The 22,547-nt window shown below is 41.9% G+C and overlaps 1 protein-coding gene across 5 annotated transcripts in view; it reads left to right on the top strand.

Moving 5' to 3' along the window:
• The first annotated feature begins 348 nt into the window (after positions 1 to 348).
• The window catches only part of LCORL (ligand dependent nuclear receptor corepressor like), a 246,480-nt gene continuing 224,281 nt past the window's right edge, over positions 349 to 22,547 (top strand). For 4 of the 5 annotated variants that reach the window (XR_014027093.1, XM_081332619.1, XM_081332618.1 and 1 more), the window contains exon 1: positions 356 to 481. Coding sequence is in view for 4 of the 5 variants with exons in the window: in XM_081332619.1 (XP_081188745.1) it covers positions 361 to 481 (121 nt within the window). In the remaining variant the exon portion in view is untranslated. Of the gene's footprint in view, positions 482 to 22,547 lie in introns of all 5 variants that reach the window. The other variant, XM_081332617.1, reaches the window with a different exon arrangement.

Below are 22,547 nucleotides of genomic sequence, written 5' to 3' on the forward strand. Positions count from 1 at the left end.
ATGGCTGAGGTGCCGCGGGGAACGGGGTTCAACTTGGAAAAGATCCAACTGGGGAAAGATCGTCACGGAGTGGCTGCCTCTACAGGGCAGGGAAAAAATCGGCTCAAGTTAAGCGCCCCATCATTGAATGAAGCTTCCGCCAGGGTCTAGCTGGCTCCGTCTGGCGCTCCTCGGTGCTGATCCTGCTTCTGGTACCCTCTCCTCGCCAGCACAGAACCATCAACCGCAACAACGATGTACCCCTCCTCCGGAGGGTGAGTGCGCGCGCACCGGACGGGGCGTGGCCTGCAGGGGCGCGCGCTCCGGCATGCAAATGAGCGGGCGTGAGGTCAGCGGCAGTTGGAAAAAGGAACAAACGGAATGGCCGCCGCGGCTCCAGCTCCGGGCACCTCGCAGTGCCGGAGCCCCCGATGCACGGCGGAGCGCCGGGGCGTCCGCCGCGAGCTCGACTCCTGGCGGCACCGGCTCATGCACTGTGTGGGTAAGGAAGGCCGGGCTGACCCCGGCGCGGGAGGGCGGACGCGGGCTGAGCATAAGGACTGACCCCCGCCGCCGCTGCGGTCATCCTCCGCAACCGGGCCGAGAAAGGCAGGTGACTGTTGCCGATCCAGTCTACGGCACTCGATTCGGCCGCCTCCGCTTGGGCGCCATCCCTTTTGTCCTGGGCGGCCCCTTTAAGAAGGAAAGCCACTCGTCCGTTGACGGTTGGGATTTGAAGTTCCCCTCCCTCCCCTCCTTGGCGTTGCCGTAACAACGGCTGTTCTCGCTCCTGGCCGCCCGCCCTCGGCGGGGCTCTTGCGCCTCCCTTCTCACCGCTGCCAAAACTTTCCGGCCTGGAAGCGAATGGCGGCGGCCCAATGAAACTCCTGTTCCGGCTCGCTCTCTTGCTGTGCCTGTGTGTCTTCCCCTACGCGGGCGCGCTCTAGTCTTTCCAAGCGGGTGGGGAGCTTCTTCGAGAGTTTTTGTCTTGCCCCCGCCGAGGGGTGGATGGGTAGGCAATGTAAGAAAGAGCCTAGTCTGGGTCTAGCGGTTCTCTTGTTGAGGCGAGCCGCGGTCATTTACGCTCCCTTCCACCCCACGGGCTCCAAAGCAGGTGAGGTCGGCTGCAAATGGAAAGCCGTCCCCGGATGAGAGGGAGAAAAGGGGATCTCACTTTGAAAAGTTCCGGATCCAGAGAGAACTTTTTCCCCAGTAGACTGGCCATAAATGTTTGCAAGGAACCGAGTGCAGGAGAAGCCATCGTCCTAGATTGGTAACGTCCGTCTCGGTCTCTAGCCGGAAGTCCGCTCTTGTTCCCCTCTTTCCATTTGCAGACTTTCCCCATCCCTCCAACACAATGGAGATATCCCCACGCGCATGGCCTCGGGGTTGTGTTTTCATCCAAACGCTCCCCAGGGCTTGCGTACATCCTTGGGCTTATTTAATTGTAGAATGTAATCATGTAGGCACATTAGAGCCTACCCTGCTTCCAGAGAGCATCATTATTCAGCACTTTGTTTGTCCCTCCCCGTTTTCAGAAAAGACAATTTTGTGTGGTTTTTAAGAGATATACCTTCCTTCTATATATCTAGCTATGTAGGTTTCTGGAATGGCTTTATGTTGACAAATGGACTCATTGCTCTGTAAATAATGCTTTTTTAGAATCAATAATGGAGGTACATCAATTATTTTTGTGGCTAAAAATAAGGCTAGCATGATATAATAATGGAAGATATTAAAATAGCAGGATAGGCATGGGGCAGAGCATTGAGAATCCTTATTTAGGGAGCTTTTTCAAGCTAACTTAAGTATACAAGGTCCTTTTTCTGCACATTTTGCAGTTTGAGTGGGGTTACACATGTGTCTAAAAATTCCAATATCCCAACCATTTCTTTAGCATTGGCTTATCCAGTAGTGCAAGGGTCCCCAACCCCTGGTCTGTGGACCAATACTGAGCTGCACAAACAAGCAAAAACCCCATCCATGTGATGCAGGCAGCACACAAAATCACACACCCTCCGGTCCATGGAAAAACCTCCCTCCACAGAACCGGTCCGCGGTGCCCAAAAGATTGGGGACCTCTGTGGTAGTGAGTAGTCTTTGTGAAAGAAAGACTACAGGAGGGGGGAAAAATGAATTTTCATTCTCCAATCTTCTGGAGATTTTTATCTTTTGCACAGTATAGTGAAAGTACAGATTTTGCATTAGAACCCATTCTATGCAGAATGCAAATTTTACTTGATAATCTGACATTTTTATTTCAAGTCTTGAAAAGGTATACTGTTGTTAATTTATATTTAGAGAAGAACCAACCACTTGTTTATAATCCACTTTCTGAATGAGATTTCATACATATGAGATGTGGTATAAATCAGGGGTCCCCAACCCCTGGTCCGTGGACCAATACCGGGCTGCGGCATACCAGCAACCGATCCGCACAAACAAGCAAAGATCCATCTGTGAGATGCAGGCAGCAGACAAAACCATGCAGCCTCCCGTCCGCAGAAAAACCTCTCTCCACGGAACCTGTCCCTGGCACCCAAAAGCTCTGGTATAAATATAATTCACTGTGTATATTCACAAATCTGTGGTAAAAGTTCTAGTTCAGATTATTTTCCAAGGAGTGTTATATATTAACAGAAGATTTAGAATATATTTTAGAGTTTATTTAGAATATGTGTTGGACCATGTAATGATGTTGATTAAGTAAATGGGTACTCTGTGACCAGTAAATCTTGATTTTGCAGTAGCTTCTGATTCATAGCTTCTGATAATATCTTTGGGGGCAACTTGTTTGCTTCTCAAAAGAGGCTAGCAGTTCTTTTTTACAAATCAGAAATCAAGGCATAAAGTCTTGTTAAGCTTGACACCTGTTGATTACTATACATGGAATTGTTTGCTAAGTAACAATAATACCTTGATATTGGTAAAAATAGGAACAAAGAATTCCATAAAGGAATATACAGCTAGTATATCTATTTTGTAGCTTACACAAATAATTGATGATGAGATTAATTCATCTTGAAATTCCAATAGCTCTTATTGTGACAGGAGTCTGAGTGGCATTTAATTAGAAATGCATGAACTATTCAAATTTGATTTCACTCAAGTTTTTGTTTCTCTTCCTGTTAGATCATTTCATTCTATTTTCTAAATGATAATAAAAATCTTCCAAAATTCATTCACATCTTTGTATTGGTTATTGACTGTATATGATTTTAGTTTGCGCTTTTCTTAGGATGCAAGTTAGTTAAATTCATATAAATGTAAAATGATTTTTCCCTATCTGTTCTGTTTTATATTAATTTCACTAGTTTCTCTAATTGCTTTTTAAATCCCTTCTCCATTTCCAATAGCTCAGGATTCAAATAGGTTTTTTTCCTATTTGAATACCTCATCTTATTTCCTATGTATAAAGTACATAGTCCTATTTATCCTTTGCATCAGTATTTGTTGCCTTTTGTCCTTTCCTGCCTAGGTAGTTTATTATTCCAAATTTCATTTCTCATCTAACTCCTTTTCCTCTTTAGTCTGGACACCTAGATTTCTGTTGGTTTATAAAGCTGCAGTTTATGTATCCCATAGTATTTTGTATTAAGCATTTCAAATTGTGATTGAAGAGTTTGTGAATAAGACAACAAAATGAATATTGAGATCTGTGGTTTCATTTCATTCTACTTGTTCTCCAAACACTTATTAAATCTATTTTATTGCATTATTTGCTTTTGTCTGCCTTGGGGCATAATGACTGTGGCTGTCAATTCCTTATCTTTATTTTATGTATTTTTGCATATCTTTAACAAATTCTAAGGCTATAATAAAGAATTAGATATGTTTAAAATTACTAGAGTGGTATGCCAGTAGCTTATTGAATACTTTGGCTTTTAGATAGATTCTATTATTAAATTGAACTTAAATTAGATAAATAATGGAGGTGGAGGACGGATGATTTGTTGCTATATTTGGAATCTTGAAACACTGCACTTAATGCTTTTCTGCTAAATTTTAAGGCTATGAAACTTCAGGAGTTGGAAAATTGAAATATTAGAAGAGTGTGCCATTTGACTATAGTAAATCTTTGCCATTTTATAGAATTATTTTTTGCCATCATGACTCTATTTAGCATAATCTTAATGTACAGATCTCCCCTAAAAATCCAAACACCAAAATAAACAAGTAAAACATGAGAACAAGACAATGAAACTTTGGGAAATACAGATTTATTGTAACAATGTAATTAAAAAGTGCTTCACACTTCACCTGGACATACATTGCACCTCCCAAGGGAGGTACACCTCATAGTTTGAAAACTGTTTTAGTCATTCTCACTTTTGGTTGAGTTTCAATCTTCATAGTCTCATGCTCTCAAAGATTCTCTGGTACAATGACAAATTTACAGTAGATTCTGAAGGTGAGCTGCCCTGATGCCGCAAAGCAGCTCCAAACTAACATTTCTACCATCGTGCTTTACAGTTGGTATCAGGTCCTTTTGGTGAAATGCTGTATTTGGTTTTCATCAGACATACTCCATCTTTGCTGCTCTGTCTAAAGCATTGTTGCAGAAGTCCTGGTCTTTACCTGGGTATCAATGAACAGACTTTAGTCTCTGGTCAATAAAGGTTTCCTTCTGGCATACCTCCCATGTAGAATCTGATTTATGCACCTTCTTTCTAATAGTACAGTAATGCATTTCAGCATCATAGTGGCAAAGCTACACATCATGGAATTCTGAGGTTCTGAAAGATTTCTTTCATTATCTTGCAGTCTGTTCTTGGGCTGAATTTGCTGGAGTTGCTTGGCCTAGAAAAGTTGGCAGTTCTTTGAACTCGCTACTTGCAGATGGTTTTTCAGGCAGTTTGATATCATTTGTTTAGCAATATTGTTATTAATATTAATGTTGAGACTTTGGAAAAAGTGCACAGAAGAGTAATAAGATGATTAAAGGCCTGGAGACTAAAACATATGAAAAATGGCTGCAGAACTTGGGTTTGGCTAGTTTAGAGAAAAGAAGGACTGGAGGGACATGATAGCAGTATTCCAGTATTTGAGAGGCTGCCATAAAGAAGAGGGGGGTCAACATTTTCCAAAGCACCAGAGGGCAGGACAAGAAACAAAGAAGAGAAGCATTCTGGAAAAACTTCCTAACAGTGAGGACAATTGACTAGTGGAACAGCTTGCCTTCAGAAATTGTGGATACTTCATCATTGGAGGTTTTAAAGAAACTGGACAGTCACTTGTTTGAAATGGTATGGGGTCTCCTGCTTGAGCAGGGGGTTGGACTAGAAGTCCTCCAAAAATCAATCTGATTGATTAATTTTTTAAATCTGTTCTCAGACTTAGTGGTATCTATAGCCTTGTTTCTGAAAATCATATCTCCTTTGATCCAGGCCTAGTGATACCACATACCTAAAGAGCAAATAAATGTCTGACGTTTGAATTAGGTTCCTCCCAGATCCTCTCTAACTGTTGAAATCATCTATACCTGATATGTGCATGTGATTCTGATTCTAGTATGAGAGGTAGTAAAAATGTAGCTATGTTCTTCCTTTTCCAAATGCAGAAATTGCATTTATATTTATAGGTAGTCCTCAGATTATGATGGTAATTGGGACTGGAATTTCATCACTAAGCAATGTGTTGATAAAGTGCAGTGACATGACACATCACTTAGCAACAGCAATCCTGTCAGTCTGAGTTGCCATTGTTATCAATGATAGTTAAGCAAGGATGCACCCTGATCTAATCCATTCCTACTTTGGTCGCATGCAGCTCCAAGCCACCATAAGGTAAGACACTCCCCCCCACATGTCTTCCTCTCCCATCTTTATCCTTTTGGGCATCTTGTACTTTTTTCCCCACTAACTTTGCTGCTCTGTGCTCCGCTGACCCAGTTAGCCTTCTCTATCTTCCTCTTGATACTGATACTGATAAATAAATAAATATGCATCTGGCTTGGCCCTTCATGGCAATTTGGACAAGGTTGCACATGGCCTTCAGAGAAAGGCCTGGCCCAGCCAGCAGCTGCACAGGAAGGCCCAAGCTATCCATATTTTGTCAGCAGCAGGAAAAAGATGGTGAAGACCAATTGAGGACAGGGCCAGTGGATCATAGTGGCCAAAAGGGAGGAGATAGGTGGGGAGCAATTGAAGTGCCCCTGAAGTCATAACTAGGTGGGCTGCCAAAGCATCCAAATTTTGATCACATGATTGCGAGGATGCTGCAGTGGCCATAATTTCATGGCATAACTACCATTTGTTCAGTGTCACTGTAACTTTAAACAGTTGCTAAACAAAAGATAGTTAAGGAAGGAAAACTTGTATTTAAATTATACAATGGATTACAAAATGTAAATGATGAATGATATCTTATGTTCTCTTTATATTGAAGTATTGTTGAAATCAAATATATAGAAAAAGTAAAAATCAGTGGAAGTGGATTCACTTTTTAAATGACTGGATGGGTGGAGACATTTGTGTGTATGTGCATGCACAGATACTCTGTATAATAATAAGTTGTGTTTAATTAAAGATAAGGCAAGAATTCAACACTTATTAATTCTGTCAGGGAAGGATATCTTAAGCCAGAGTTGCCGCCTTTGGGGATGGGCAGGGAGGAGAGGGGGAATGGTTTCACACGAGTGGTGGGCAAGCACATGCATACAGCTCCATTTGTGCGAGTGACAGGTAAAATGGAGCATGCATGCATGCAGTTGGCCTACTACTCCTGCGGCTGACCTTCCGCTTTGCCACTCCCCGTCGTGGGGTTACTGAACCAACGAAATGGTACCGCCCCAGGCGGCTAATGGACCCTGGGCGGTTCCAAACAGCGCTTGGCCCCCCACCTGCCTCCTTTGCTCATAGCTCGGCCAGTGCCATGATGGAAGCCTGGGAAAAGGCAGCCACAGAAGCACTCGACCGAGTTGTACCCATGCGGCCCCTGACCCTTTGCAGATCCCAGTGGGCTCCATGGTTTTCTACGGAGCTCCGGGAGATGAAACGTCAGAGACGGGGCCTAGAGAGCTGTTGGAGATCCAGCCGATCCGAATCCGACCGATCGCGACTAAGGTCCTTTACGAGGTCTTATCTCGCGGCGCTAAGGAGGGCAAGGTCTAATTACTTTGCTACCCTTATCGCGTCCGCAGATAATCGCCCGACCGCCCTGTTTAGGGTGACCCGCTCCCTCCTTAATCTAGAGGTGAAGGAAGATCCCTTGCAGGGTCGTGCTGAGGAATTTAGCCAACATCTGCTGGACAAAATCGCTCGGATCCGGACCAGTCTGGATTCCAACTGGGCAGAGTCTGACGATGAGAACACGGACAGTCTTGTTGATGTTATCTGGGAAGAGTTCGATCCTGTGACTCTGGACGAGGTAGAATGGATCATGAGGAAGCTAAGCTCCACTACATCCTTATTGGACCCGTGCTCCTCCTGGCTGGTTTATGCGGCTCGGGATGGGACACGAGGCTGGATCCATGCAGTGGTAACTGCTTCATTGAAAGAGGGCAGTTTCCCCGCAGCCTTGAAAGAAGCGGTGGTGAGACCCCTCCTCAAAAAGCCTTCCCTGGACCCAGCTGTTTTAAACAACTTTCGCCCGAAGGTTGTTGAGAGCGTAGTGGCGCATCAGCTTCCTCTGTTCCTTGAGGATACTGATTATCTAGACCCGTACCAATCGGGTTTCAGGCCCGGACACAGCACGGAGACGGCATTGGTCGCTCTGATGAATGATCTCTGGCGGGCTCGGGACAGGGGTCATTCCTCTGTCCTGGTCCTATTAGACCTCTCTGCGGCTTTTGATACCATCGACCATGGTATCTTACTGCGGCGTCTCAGGAGATTGGGAGTGGGAGGCACTGTTCTTCAGTGGTTCTCCTCCTACCTTCTGGAACGTTCACAGTGGGTGTTGGCGGGTGGCCAGAGATCGACCCCGAGGCCTCTCATTTATGGAGTTCCTCAGGGGTCGGTCCTCTCACCTCTCCTGTTTAACATCTATATGAAACCGCTAGGTGAGATCATCCGTGGTTTTGGAGTGGGTTATCATCAGTATGCTGATGACACCCAGCTTTTCATCTCGACCCCAAACCACATCAGTGATGCCCTCGACGTGATGTCCCGTTGCCTGGAAGCGGTCCGGGAATGGATGGGGAAGAACAGGCTTCAACTCAACCCGGACAAGACTGAATGGCTGTACATACCGGCATGTCAGGATATTCAGATTATTCCATCTCTTAATATCGGGGGCGAGTTATTACCCCCCGTAGATAAGGCTCGCAATCTGGGTGTCCTCAGATTCACAGCTCTCCTTAGAAGATCATATAGGAGCTGTGACTAGAGGGGCCTTCGCCCAGGTTCGTCTGGTGCGCCAGCTGCGACCGTATCTGGACCTGGATGCCTTGCGTACAGTCACCCATGCACTTGTGACCTCTCGTCTTGACTACTGCAACGCTCTTTACATGGGGCTGCCCTTGAGAACCACTCGGAAGCTTCAGCTGGTACAGAGTGCAGCTGCACGAGTGCTTTTGGGGGCCTCCCGATACTCCCATATTACACCTCTGCTCCGTGAGCTGCACTGGCTTCCAGTTGCCTTCCGGGTGAAATTCAAGGTGCTAGTGATGACATACAAAGCCCTACATGGCGTGGGTCCGGATTACCTACGGGAACACCTACTGCCAGCGTCAACATCCCTCCGTCCTGTGCGCTCCCACAGAGAGGGCCTCCTCAGGGTGCCACCGGTCAGAGAATGTCGGCTGGTGACCCCCAGGGGGAGAGCATTCTCGGTGGGTGTGCCAATCCTTTGGAACCGCTTACCAGCTGAAATCCGGATGGCCCCCGACCTTCGCTCCTTCCGGCGTGATCTAAAAACTTATCTATTCCAACAAGCCGGCCTGGCCTGATGGATTTGGGTTTTAAAATTTTCTCACTTTATTGCTTTATTGTATTCTTACTTTATTGCTCTGTACACCGCCCTGAGTCCTCCGGGAGAAGGGCGGTATATAAAACAAACAAACAAACAAACAAACAAATAAATAAATAAATAAATTTGAGTGCGCGTGCATGTACTCACCTGCTCATGCAAGTTGGTATGCGCATGTGCACGCTGGCCCGCAACTTCCGTGGCCCAGTTCCAAACAGCTCAAGACCCGGTAGTAGGCTGTGGCCCTGGGGTTGTGGACCCCTGCCTTAAGTTATATATTAGAATTCCTGAGCAGATACTCTATTTCAGACATGTCAAACACAAGGCCCGGGGCCCAGATCCGGCCCGCGAAGTGGTTTCATGTGGCGCACAAAGCCATCCTGGGAACAGTGAGGGAACGGCCCCCACTGCCTTGGCCCTGGCCCAGAGACCCTCCTTCTGCCAGAGACCCTCAGATCTGTCCCGCTCCTGCCCAGGCCCCCATAGGCACCCTTGATGCGAACGATGTAGAATGGCCATGCCCACCCAGTAGGCCATACGCACTCTAGCCAGGCCCACCCAGTAGGCCATACCCACCCGGCCCCTTGAGGGCAACCGCAATGCTGATGCGGCCCTCAATGAAATTGAGTTTGACACCCCTGCTCTATTTGATAAACACTGTAGAATGGAGATAGCATTTTTTCAGTGATCATATGATTTGTTTCCTAAAATGAAACAGCCTTCTCCTTGAGGTTTGACAGGCTTCTACCCTCCTAATCTTTCAAAAGGCCCTTGACCTTTTCCCCTAAGTGCTGGGATAGGGTAAGGCAGACAAAATGAGGGACTCCTTAACTGTGGTGTTATTAAACATGGCACCAAACATGTTAACATGTTAAAATGTAAAGGCTTGCCTCGATCTCATGCCTGGAGTGTTTTTGAAGCTGCCTCAGCAAACCTGGATGAACTCACTGATACTATGACATCATACATTATTTTTTGTGAGGACGTGTGTGCCAACCAAAAGCTTGCACATGTACAGTAATAATAAACTTTGGTTCACAGCTAAGCTCACGCAGCTACATCATGCCAAAGAGGAAGCCTACAGAATGGAGGTAGAATGTTGTACAATGAGGCCAGGAATGTATTAACAAGGGAGATCAAGGCAGCGAAGAGAAGCTACTCAGTCAGTCTGAGGAACCAGTTCTCAGTAAATGAACCAATAAACATGGGGAAAAGCCTAAATAATATCATTGGCTACAGCCGATCTTCCTCCCTTACGGAAGAGAATTGGCAGTTGGCTGATGACCTGAATGTGTTCTATTGTACGTCCGAAGAGAAGATCACTCAACTATCACTACCCTCACCGTCTCAGATACACTAACAATAGCCAAATCTCCTATATCTTAACTCCATCCCTCTGGGTTCCCCACTTCTGGTGATCCTACAAATAGATGTGTGAGGTCTATTTCGTAGACAAAAGATCAGAAAAGCATCAGGCCCAGAATAACTTCTTCCTTGAAAGCCTGTGCTGATCAACTGGATCCTATCTTCACCCGCATCACTGGAGATGTGTTATGTTCCTTCTTGCTTCAAATGCTCTACTATCATCCCAGTGCCCAAGAAACCCTTCCTCAAAATGCTGAATGACTACAGACCAGTTGCTCTGACATCTGTAATTATGAAAACCTTTGAAAGGTTAAGTGTTGGCCTACCTGAAAATCATCACAGATCCACTGCTAGATCCCTTGCAGTTTGCCTATTGTGCAAATGGATTGGCAGATGATACTGTTAATATGGCACTACATGTTGCAACATTTTGAATCCACAGGGAGCTATGCCCAGGTCCTTTTTGTAGACGTCAACTTGGCATTCAATACCATCATTCCAGAATTTTTTTCTGTCTAAACTGATTCAGCTAATTGTGCCTGACCACACTTGTAAGTGGTTTATAAGCTTTCTAACAGATAGAAAGCAGCAGGTGAAGCTAGGTAAAATCACATCGAATTATCATAGGTGCCCCCCAGGGCTGTGTGCTCTCTCCATTACTCTTCTCTATACCAATGACTGCATATTGAAGAAGCCCTCTATTAAAGTACTGAAGTTTGCAGATGATACAACAGTCATTGGTCTCATTCAAGGTGGTGATGAGTCTGCATATAGACAGGAGGTTGAACAGTTGGCTGTCTGGTACAGCCAGAACAATTCAGAGCTGAACACTTAAAAACTGAAGAGATGAGAATGGATTTTAGGAGGAGTCCTCCTGTTCTACCATCTCTTAGTACGTTAGACAACATAGTATCAAAAGTAGTCTTTCAAGTTTTTGGATTTTATAATCTCCCAGGATTTGAAATAGAACCATCATTAAAAAGGCACAACAAAGAGTTTTCTTCCTGCATCAACTCAGAAAATTCAGACTGCCCCAGGAACTGTTGATACAGTTCCTCAGAGGAATTATTGAGTCTGTCATTTGTACTTCTATAACTGTCTGGTTTGGTACAGCAACCAAACAGGGCAGGTACAGATTTCAACAGATAATTATTACTGCAGAAAAAATTTGCAACCATCCTGTATTGAGGGCCTGTATACTACATGGGTCAGAAAGAGGGCTGAGAAAATATCTGCAGACCCCTCACATCCTGGACATAAACTGCTTCAACTCCTCCCTTCTGGACACTGCTACAGGGCATTGCATGCCAAAACAACTAGACACAGAGACAGTTTTTCCCTTCTTCCCTTTTTCCCTCCATCACTCTGCTGAACACTTAATTCACATAGTACTGTCTTATGTCTAAGTATATTTACCCATGTAGTATGGCTGTATTACTGTTATCCTTTTTTTAGAAAAATACTTTATTAATTTATAATATAAAATACAAAAATACAAAAGAAAACAATAGGAAAGATGGAAAAGGGAAGGGGAAAGTGCAGGAAAAAGGGAAAAAAGAAAGAAAAGACATTGACTTCCAACTCTCTTTGGTGCAGTAGAATAAGATAATAACATCGAACCTCAACTTTTTACTTTTACATAATAGTATAAACTAGCCATTTCTATAACAACAGAACTGCCTTGGTGGAGCAGTGGGCTAATGCCTCCCTAAGTAACACCAGCTGCCTGCAATTAGTGCAGGTTCAAGTCCCACCAGGCTCAAGGTTGACTCAGCCTTCCATCTTTCCGAGGTAGGTAAAATGAGGACCCAGATTGTTGGGGGCAATAAGCTGACTTTGTAAAAATGCCGCTTGGGGGGGGGCGAAAGCCCTAATAAGTAGGCATATACATAGAATGAAGGCTATTGCTAAGCACATTGATTTGTGCTTCTTAGATTGTAAGCCGCCCTGAGTCTTCAGAGAAGGGCGGGATATAAATGGGATTTAAAAACAACAACAACAAGCCTATCTAATTGGTAAAACCTAGAATCCAAGTTTCATTTTTTTCCACCTCAAGCACAAAGTCCAGAAGCAGTCTCCCAGTAGAAACAAAAGTAATTGTGTTTTTTTCTTTAATCAAGGCAGTCAGTTTAGCCATCTGCTAACTCCATTAACTTTTGCAGCCATTCATCCATTGTGGGAAACAAAGTGTCCTTCCATTTTTGTGCATAAAGAAATTTTGCTGCCGTCAACATATATAGCATCAAAGTTCCAATTTTTCCCCAAGTCTTTTTCCATTAAACCTAAAAGATAAGTTTCTGATTTTATCTTTATATTCACTTTGAAACTCTTCTGTATTAGGATGTGAGTCCAATATTTCTTTCCTTTGTCACATGTCCACCATAAGTCATAAAAGGTCCCTTCTTTACTTTTGCATTACCAATATTCATTTTAAATATCTTTACATTCTTGTCTCATGTTAAATATTAACAATACATCTTATATAAGTTTTCTTTTAAATTATAATTTAGTGTAAATTTTAAACTTTTCATCAATATATTATCCCATTGTTCAAGCATTATATCTAAGATTCCTTGCCCACTGAATCATGCAGTGCTTTACATTTACATTTTCCAAATTCAAAATCAATAACAATTTATGGAACTTAGCAATAATACGTTCATCACTACTACACAGTAGGATTTCCAATTCATTTTTCACAAAGTTAAATCCATAATTTTTTGTCTGATTTAAATCTTTCAATTGTAAATATGTAAAGCAATGGAAGACGTCCTTCTGATTCTAACTCCTCCTTAGACTTAAGGATAGGATTATCAAAATTAAAAGATATTATTTTACCATAAGTCCACCAGTCTGGCTTTGCCATCATTTCTTTTCTAAAAAAAAAAAAGCTTCCTGGGGTAACATCCAAAGAGGCATCTTCACAGAAAAACTTATTTTATATTTACTACAAACTCTTAGGATGGCATATTTAACAAAATAGTTATTAAAATCAACATTTACTTTAACTTTGTCATACCATGAATAATCATGCCATCCAAATGACCTAAATCAAGTAGCCTTTTATTTTGGCTGTTCATCTACTCTTAGCTAGACTTATCATCAAGCATCAAAATACAGTTTCAAATCTAGTAAACCTTTTCCTTAGCATCTTGCAAAAGTTTATATCTAGTTGTTGGTTTTTTCCCTTGCCATATAAACTTAGAAATATCCATCTGCCACTGTTCAAACAGAGTATCAGTTGCAAGTATTGGTAACATCTGAAACAAAAAAAGCATCTTTGGTAAAACATTCATCTTAATTACAGAAATTCTACCTAATAATGATAAATGCAGTTTATCCCATTTTAGTAAATCCTTTTTGATATCATTCTAAAGAGGCACATAATTATTTTGAAACAGTTTTGCATTTGTATTTGTCAGAGTATTTCACCTTTTCTCAATCTTAAAACTAGACTTTTTAGTCAATATATCACAGTCCTGAGAGGTCATATTCTTAATAAGCATTGTTGTTTTCTGTTTGTTTATTTTAAAACCTGCTAAAACCCTAAACTCATTTAATTTCCTCATCAAAAATTCTATATTATTTTTTGGGGTCTTGCAAAAATATAACCAAGTCATGAGCAAATGCCCTAAATTTATAAACTTTTTAATATTTGTACCTGCTATTTTCTCATCTTGCCTAATATCTCTGTTCAAGACTTCCAATACCAATATAAACAACAAGGGAGATAAGGGGCATCCTTGTGTCGTACCCTTTTGAATTTCACATGAATTAGTTAAATCAACTTTACAATTTTTGCTTGCTGTGATGTATAAATAGCTTTGAGTCCTTGAATAAAATTCTCCCCAAAGTCCATATCTTCCAAAACTGTAAACATAATAGCCCAATTTAAATTGTCAAAGGCTTCTCTGCATCCAAGTATATTAAAACTGCCTGTTTCTCATTATGATATTGTAAATATTCATATATAATGTTCAAATCAATCCTCACATTATACCTTAACTGTCTTTTTGGCAGAAAGCCACATTGATCTTCATGAATATATGCCTGTAAAATCTTTTTTTTATTGAAAAGTTTTAAAATACATTTTTAGAACATATACCCCATCTCCCCCAACCCCCTCCCCTTCCCTCCCTTCCCAACACCCCCCCCTGACTTCCCAGAGCTGAATACAGGGTATTATATCATACAATCTTACTCTAAAATAATCTAATTACTATAATTACTCTTTAAATCCTATCGCACTTTAACTCTCCTTAGCCATAGAAAAGATAAATAATATATCCTCTAATTATAATAACTAATAACTATTCATATGCTAAATGATACTTTGTAGTCCCATATTTATTCTGAATATAATCAATCCATCTTCTCCATTCCACTATATATCTCTGTTGCAAGTGATCTTTCACATATGCCGAGATTTTGGCCATTTCTGCCAGGTTCGAAACTTTCAAAGTCCATTCTTCTATATTAGGCAGATCCTCCTTCTTCCAGTATTGCGCTACCAAAAGTCTTTTAGCTGTTATTAAGTTCAGCATCAATTTAGTTTCTATAGCAGTACAGTCAGTGATAATACCCAACAAAAACAATTGTGGTGAAAATCTTATCTTTTTCTTAAAGATCTTCTGCATGTTCCACCAAATTTTGATCCAAAAAGCTTTAACTTTTTTACAAGTCCACCATACATGATAATACGTTGCATCATCACAACCACATCTCCAACATTTTGGCTGACAATTTGGATACATACATGCTAATTTTTTGGGATCTAAATGCCATCTATAAAACATTTTGTAAAAATTTTCCCTTAAGTTTTGTGCCTGTGTAAATTTAACATTGAAGGGACGCGGTGGCTCAGTGGGTTATGACGCTGAACTTGTTGATCGGAAGGTCGGCAGTTTGGCGGGTCGAATCCCGAGTGCCGCGTAGCAGAGTGAGCGCCTGTTACTCGTCCCAGCTTCTGCCCACCTAGCAGTTCGAAAGCACGTAAAAATGCAAGTAGAAAAATAGGGACCACTACGGTGGGAAGGTAACAGCGTTCCGTGCGCCTTTGGCGTCTAGTCATGCCGGCCACATGACCACGGAGACGTCCTCGGACAAGCGCTGGCTCTTAGGCTATGAAACGGAGATGAGCACCGGCCCCTAGAGTCGGAAACGACTAGCACGCATGTGCGGGGGAACCTTTACCTTTACCTTTAAATTTAACATTCCTAACCCATATTTTCTCCCAAGTATCCATTATTATTGGTTCTTGAAAATTCTGGGCCCATTTTATCATACAATCCTTAACCAGTTCCGCTTCTGAGTCAATTTCTATCAATGCATTATATATCCTCCTTATATGCGCTCGACTTTGATCTCTAATTTGCTTTACCAAATTGCCATCTGATATTGAAATGCCAATTTTCTGATCTTCTTTTCAACTGGCCTGTAACTGCCCATACTGAAACCAAGTTTGTACTCTTTTTTCTTTTAGAATATTGAAAGACTTCAATTGCCATTCGTTCTTTTCCAATCTAAGAATTTCTTTATATGTTATCACATGTTTAAATCCCACATTTATATTTTCTATTGCATGTTTAGGTATTGCCCATATAGGAATTTTATAATTCAACTTGTGTCGATATTATTTCCAAACTCTCAACAAGGCAGATCTTAATATATGTGTTTTAAAAACTTTGTCCACTTTTTATCATACAATAAATAAGCATGCCAACCATATAACAAATCACATCCTTCAATATTCAATAAACTCCTTTGTGTTAAATTAAACCAATCACTAATTGACGATAATGCTGCCACCTCATAATATAATTTAAGATTGGGCACTTTGAATGCCTGTAAAATCTTCATTAATCTTTCTGCCAAAATTGCAGGAAAAAGTTTATAGTCAATGTTTAGTAATGAAATTGGTCTATAATTCTTTATCCTCATGACATCTTGGCCTTCCTTCAGTAATAACACAATATTAACTTCTTTCCAAGTGTGAGGTATCTTTCTCCCTCCCTCCGAGATGCCCTACGCACAGTCACTCATGCGCTCGTGACCTCCCGTTTAGACTACTGCAACGCTCTCTACATGGGGCTGCCCTTGAGGACCACCCGGAGGCTTCAACTGGTGCAGAATGCGGCCGCGCGAGTCGTGATGGGGGTTTCCCGATATTCCCATGTAACACCTCTACTCCGCGAGCTGCATTGGATTCCAGTTGCCCTTCGGGTGAGATTCAAGGTGCTGGTGATGACCTATAAAGCCCTAAATGGCGAGGGTCCGGGATATTTGAGGGAAAACCTGCTGCCAGCATCAAGTTCCCTTCGTCCAGTGCGCTCCCACAGGGAGGGTCACCTCAGGGTGCCGCCGGTTAAAGACTGCCGGCGGGTAACACCCAGGGGTAGGGCCTTCTCAGTGGGTGCGCCTGCCCTGTGGAACCAGCTGCCTGCGGAGCTTAGGACTGCCCCCAACCTCCGTTCATTCCGCCAGGACCTGAAGACCTGGCTCTTCGAGCTCTCTGGCCCAGGCTGAGAATATTTTTAATTTTAATTTTAACTGGGTTTTAATTTTCTCAGGGTTCTATTTAATCTCTTTTAATTTGTTTTAACGTTTGTATTGACTGTTTTTTAAATGCCCTGTAAACCGCCCTGAGTCCTTCGGGAAAGGGCGGTATATAAATCTAAATAAATAAATAAATAATATATTATTCATTATATCCTGAAGAAGTTCATCTTCAAAGCATTTATAATATTGTCTTGTAAGACTAACTAGACCTGAAGCTTTGCCTGATTTCATTTTTTTAATGGCTTCTGATATTTCAAAGTTAGTTATTGAATCATTCATACGTTGTATTTGAGTTTGGGAGAGGTTAGGTATTTTAGACATGTCTAGCTCCTGCTTTTTGTAAAAGTTGGAGTAAAAATTATGGAAAGACTTTTTGATAATATCTGTTATTACATTATTACCTTCGGAAATGTTCGCAATCATTCTCTTTACCCTTTCCTTTCTTAGTTTATATGCCAACCATCTTCCTGGTTTATTTGCAAACTCAGAATATCTTTGTTTCACATAGTTTATTTTTTTTCTATTTCTTGTACTGTTAACATAGACAATTGTTGACGTAGCAATTTAATTTGATGTAAGATTTTAGAGTCTGTAGGTGTCTTTTGTAATTCAGTTTCTTTCTGTTTAATTTCATCCAATATCTTTTGCATCTTTTCCTGTGATTTTCTTTCTTCCCTAAGCAATGGAATTGTATAAAATAAACCTTTTTAACTGCTTTGCTAGCATCCCAAAAAGTCATTAAATTTGTCCCTTTGCCTAGATTATTATCAAAGTATTCATTTAGTTTCTTTCTTCAATCCTTTACAGTCATCTCCTTTTGTAAGATAGATTCATTTAATCTCCATCTATAATTCATACTAGAATTTAAAACAATGCAAATACCAGCTATAGAAAACAATCCAACCAAGGTCCCAAACTTCAAAAGAGCCGACTTTAACAAACTAAGAGAGAACCTAGGAAAAATCCCATGGATGAAAATCCTAGAGGGTAAAACAACCCAGGAAGCATGGGAAACCCTGAAAAATGCGATCACAAAAGCCCAGACCAGCACAATATCACTGAGAAATAAGAAGAAATCCAAGAAGAAACCATCATGGCTATACAAAGAAGTCACTAACAAAGACAAAAAGGACAAATACAAAAAATGGAAAGAGGGACACATAAACAAAGGCTGATTATCAGCAGACAGCTAGAACATGCAAAGGTGAAGTCAGGAAAGCAAAGGCTCAGAACGAACAAAGACTTGCAACAGAAATCAAGGACACTAAAAAAGTTTCTTCCAACACATTAACAACAAGAAAAAAATCAAGGAAACTGTAGGCCTACTAAAGAGACAAGATGGCAAGGAGATTACAGGCAACAGGGAGAAAGCAGAGCTGCTTAACTCATACTTTGGTCAGTTTTCACACAAAAAGATACTACAGCCCAACACACCAGAAAAAAAAACACTGCAAAAGACATACCAGAAACAAAAATTAAAATAAGCAAGAAAATGGTAAAGGAGCACCTATCCAACCTTGATGAATATAAATCACCGGGACCCAACAGGCTACATCACAGAGTTCTGAAAGAGCTGGCAGAGGTTATCTCAGAACCGTTGGATCACATCCTCCATAAAACCTGGAGTACTGGGGAAGTACCAGAGCATTGAAAAAGGGCTGATGTAGTCCCCATCTTCAAGAAAGGGGAAAAAACAGACCCAGGAAACTACAGATCAATCAGCTTAACATCAGTACCAGGGAAAATCCTAGAAAACATTAAAAAACATCTACGAACAACTAGAAGCAAACAAAGTAATAACTAATAGCCAGCACCGTCAAAAATAGATCATGCCAGATCAATCTCATCTCATCTCATTCTTTGATAAAGTGACTAAACTAGTAGACCAGTGAAACTCAGTGGACATAATATACTTGGACTTCAGTAAGGCATTTGACAAGGTAGACCACAACCTACTCCTTGGTAAATTAAGAAAAGACGGGGTAGACAACATCACTACCAGATGGATCTGTAACTGGCTAACCATACTCAACAAGTAGTCCTCAATGGCACTACATCCACATGGAGAGAAGTAAGCAGTGGGGTACCACAAGGTTCCTTCTTAGGCCCAGTACTCTTGAATATCTTCATCAATGACTTAGATAAGAGAATAGAAGGGGAATGCATCAAATTCGCAGATTACATCAAACTAGCAGGAGTAGCCAATACCCCAGAAGACAAACACAGGATCCAAAAATATGTTGACCAACTTGATGGGCCCTATCCAACAAAACAAGTATCAATGTGGAGAAAAGCAAAGTCTTACATTTAGGCAGGAAAAACCAAAGTCACAAATACAGATTGGGAGAGACCTGGCTCAAAAACAGTAACTGTGAGAGGGACCTTGTTGTCCTAGTGCAGGGCTTTTCAACCTTTTCACCCATTGTACCACTTTTAGGATATGGCAACATCTGAGTAGCATCAGTCACCTGGCAAGGTGTAAAAAACTTGACCAAAAAAAAAAAAGGAAAAAAGTGATGAAGTACAGGTAGTCCTCAACTTACAAGAGTTCACTTAGTGACTGTTTGAAATTACAGTGGCACTGAAAAAAGTGCCCCCCAAGCCACAGCCAAGCAAAACAGCAGCTGTTTGCCCGGTGGCGCTCTTCCTCCTGTCCAAGGTTTTCATTGTTGTGAGCATTTCTGTTGAGGATTGGCAGCGGGGGTGGGGTGGGGTGGGGTGTTTGGATTTTATTCCCCCTGTCTGCTGGGTGGTTGCAGCAGATTTTGGTCACTTCACGTGACCCTGGGACACTGTGACCGTCATAAATATAAATCAGTTGCCAAGTATCTGAATGTAAATCACAAGACCCTGGGGATGCTGCAACATTCCAGCTGATTGGTGCTTATTCTGGGCTCAGCAGATGTGCCAGGATCAGCGCTGAGCTCCAGCTGGAGCCTGGCGCTGATCCTGGCGCTTCCGCTACCCCGTCAGCCCTGCTGCTCCAGCCATCTGCCACCAGTTCAGCTCATTCCCCGCCCCCGCTACCACTTTTCTAGGATGGTCATGTACCACCTGCCAATGTACCACAGGTGGTACCTGTACCACTGGTTGAAAAGCCCTGTCCTAGTGGACGATCAATTGACTATGAGCCAGCAGTGTGCAGCAGCAACCAAAAAAGCTAACAAAATCCTGGGTTGTATAAATAGAGGCATAGAATCAAGATCATGAGAAGTACTATTACTGCTTTATAAAGCTCTAGTAATATTGCAGCCAATTTTGGTCAACATATCACAAAAAAGATGTTGAGACTTTGGAAAAAATTCAAAGAGCAACTAAGATGATCAAAGGCCTGGAGACTAAAACATACGAAGAATGGCTATGGGATTTGGGTCTGGCTAGTCTAAGGAAAAGAAGTAATAGGGGAGGCATGATAGCAATGTTCTAGTGTCTGAAGGGCTGCCACAAGGCAGAGGGGGGCATGTTGTTCACCAAAGCACTAGATGGAAGGATGAGAAACAATGGTTGGAAACTGACCAAAGAGAGAAGCAACCTGGAACTAAGGAGAAATTTCCTGACAGGACAATCATCCAGTGGAACAGCTTACCCCCAGAAATCGTAGGCGCTCCATCACTGGAGATTTTTAAGAAGAGACTGGACATCCACCTGTCTTGAGGCGATATAGGTTCTTCTGCTCGAGCAGGGGGCTTTTTTTTATTTAAAAAGTTTTACAATACATTTTAACTTTAATCCCCCCCACCCCCACCCAACCCTCCCTATCCCTTCCCCCCATTCCCTCCTCCCCCCCCGACTTCCCAGAGCTAAATACAGGGTATAAAATCAAAAAACAAACATAAGCACCCCTATGTTATCAGCAATAAACTATTAGTTCTATCTCCCTCTAGCTCATGTAAAATGAATACAAACAATATTAATATTACAAATAAAGTAAAAAAGAAAAAGAGAAAAACAAAAAAAAGCTTTACTCAGAATAGATTTTCTTAATCTCAGTCCTTATTCATATTAATTTCAAAGAAAAAAAAATAAACAAATTCTCAGTTACGCGCCAAAAGCGCCTATCTATTAACCTTAATAATCTCCAACCAAACTAAACCATAATCAAAAATAATTTTTGCATGTATCACACCAAATGTCTCGCAGTTCCAGGTCATCCTTGAGTTCAAATAAAAAGAGTAAAAAAAAAAAGGGTTAAGCAGTCTGTAAGACAACTTATTGTTAATTAGGAGCTTGCATACCCATTCTTAGTTCAACACACACTTTTAGTCCATAACCCTAATATACTTTTCTAGCAAGCAAATAACATCCATCTTAAATTGTGTTACATATTAAAAAAAACTTTCTTTCTCCTCTATGATAAATTTAATCCATTAAGATACTAATTTAAAAATTTAATCAGCAATCTTAACGCCCCAAAACTTTTGGAGCACGTCTGTCATGACCCCCAAAACTTCTTTGGACCGCGCCCCTCCCACATCTTCACTGTAAATACACTTTGGAGATTCCATAACTATCTGCTGGTCTTGCTCTTGCTCTCGTCTCGCTCTTCTTAAGGCGGCACGCGTCTTCCTCTGGCCTCCTGCAACATCCAATGAAACTGTATCTTGATCCCCTCCAACACCATTGTCCTCTATCTGTCTGTCTGCAACATCTTGAAGCTTTCCCTCGCCGTATCCCTTAACAGCTTCCAAAAATGATAGGGGGGTTGCTTTTAACACATTGCTATAAAAATCACGTGCCTGGGCCACAGTAACCAGACAATGTCTTTTACCTTCATGCGTCACCACCAGTCCAACTGGAATCTCCCATCTAAACTTAATATCACATTTCTTAAGTTCCTGTACTAAAAATGCAAAATCTTCCCTTCTTAAAATCTTCGGAGGAATCTCTTTTAAAACCAAGACTTCTTGCTCAGCCACTACCAGTTTAGTATCATAGGCAGCTTGAATAACTTCATCTCTAATTACTCTCTTTGTAAAATAGACCACCACATCTCTGGGTAACTTCCTTTGTCTTGCAATCCATGAATTTACACGAAAAATTTTGTCCATATTTCCCTCAATTTCAGATGCTGGCTGGCCCAATACCCCTTCCAGAGCCTCAGAAATCAGCTGCTTTAAATCTTCTTTACAGTTCTCCTTTAAACCCCTGATTCTAATAGCATACTGCATCTGATGATACTGAGCAAGGCTCAATTCTCCGTCCATTTTATCCCTTATATTTTCATTTTCTGATACTTTTGCTTCTAATATAGAGTTCTTTTGACTGAGATCCTTCACTTTTTCATCCAGCTGTTGCACACATTCAGCTACAGATTCAATCATAGACAACATGTCCACCCTCATTGCTCTAAACTTCTCTTCCATCTTCTTCTCCAGTTTCTCCTCCAACTTTTTCAGCTTTTCATCCATCATGTCAGACATCAATTGTGAATGCTTTCCAAGAGCATCTTGTAAATCCTTAAGCGTCAATGCCGGAGGAGTTGCAGGAGGAAGCAAAGCTTGCAATGAGGTCTGTTGCACCAGGGAAGACCCCGCACTCCGAAGAGCTTTAGAAGTTTTAGCCGCCATCTTCCCCCACTTTCACTTATTGCGCACTTTCACTTTGAAGCTATAAAATCCATTGAGCTAGAGAGTAAAGATAAGAGTCCACATCACCTTGACCTCCTGTACCGCTCTGCCTGCATCTTGATAATCAAAGGTATTTCCTTTTGGCAGGGGTGGTTGCTAACGCCTGGC

Source organism: Vipera berus (genome assembly GCF_964194415.1).
Source record: "Vipera berus genome assembly, chromosome: 7".
Classification (NCBI taxonomy): Eukaryota; Metazoa; Chordata; class Lepidosauria; order Squamata; family Viperidae; genus Vipera; species Vipera berus.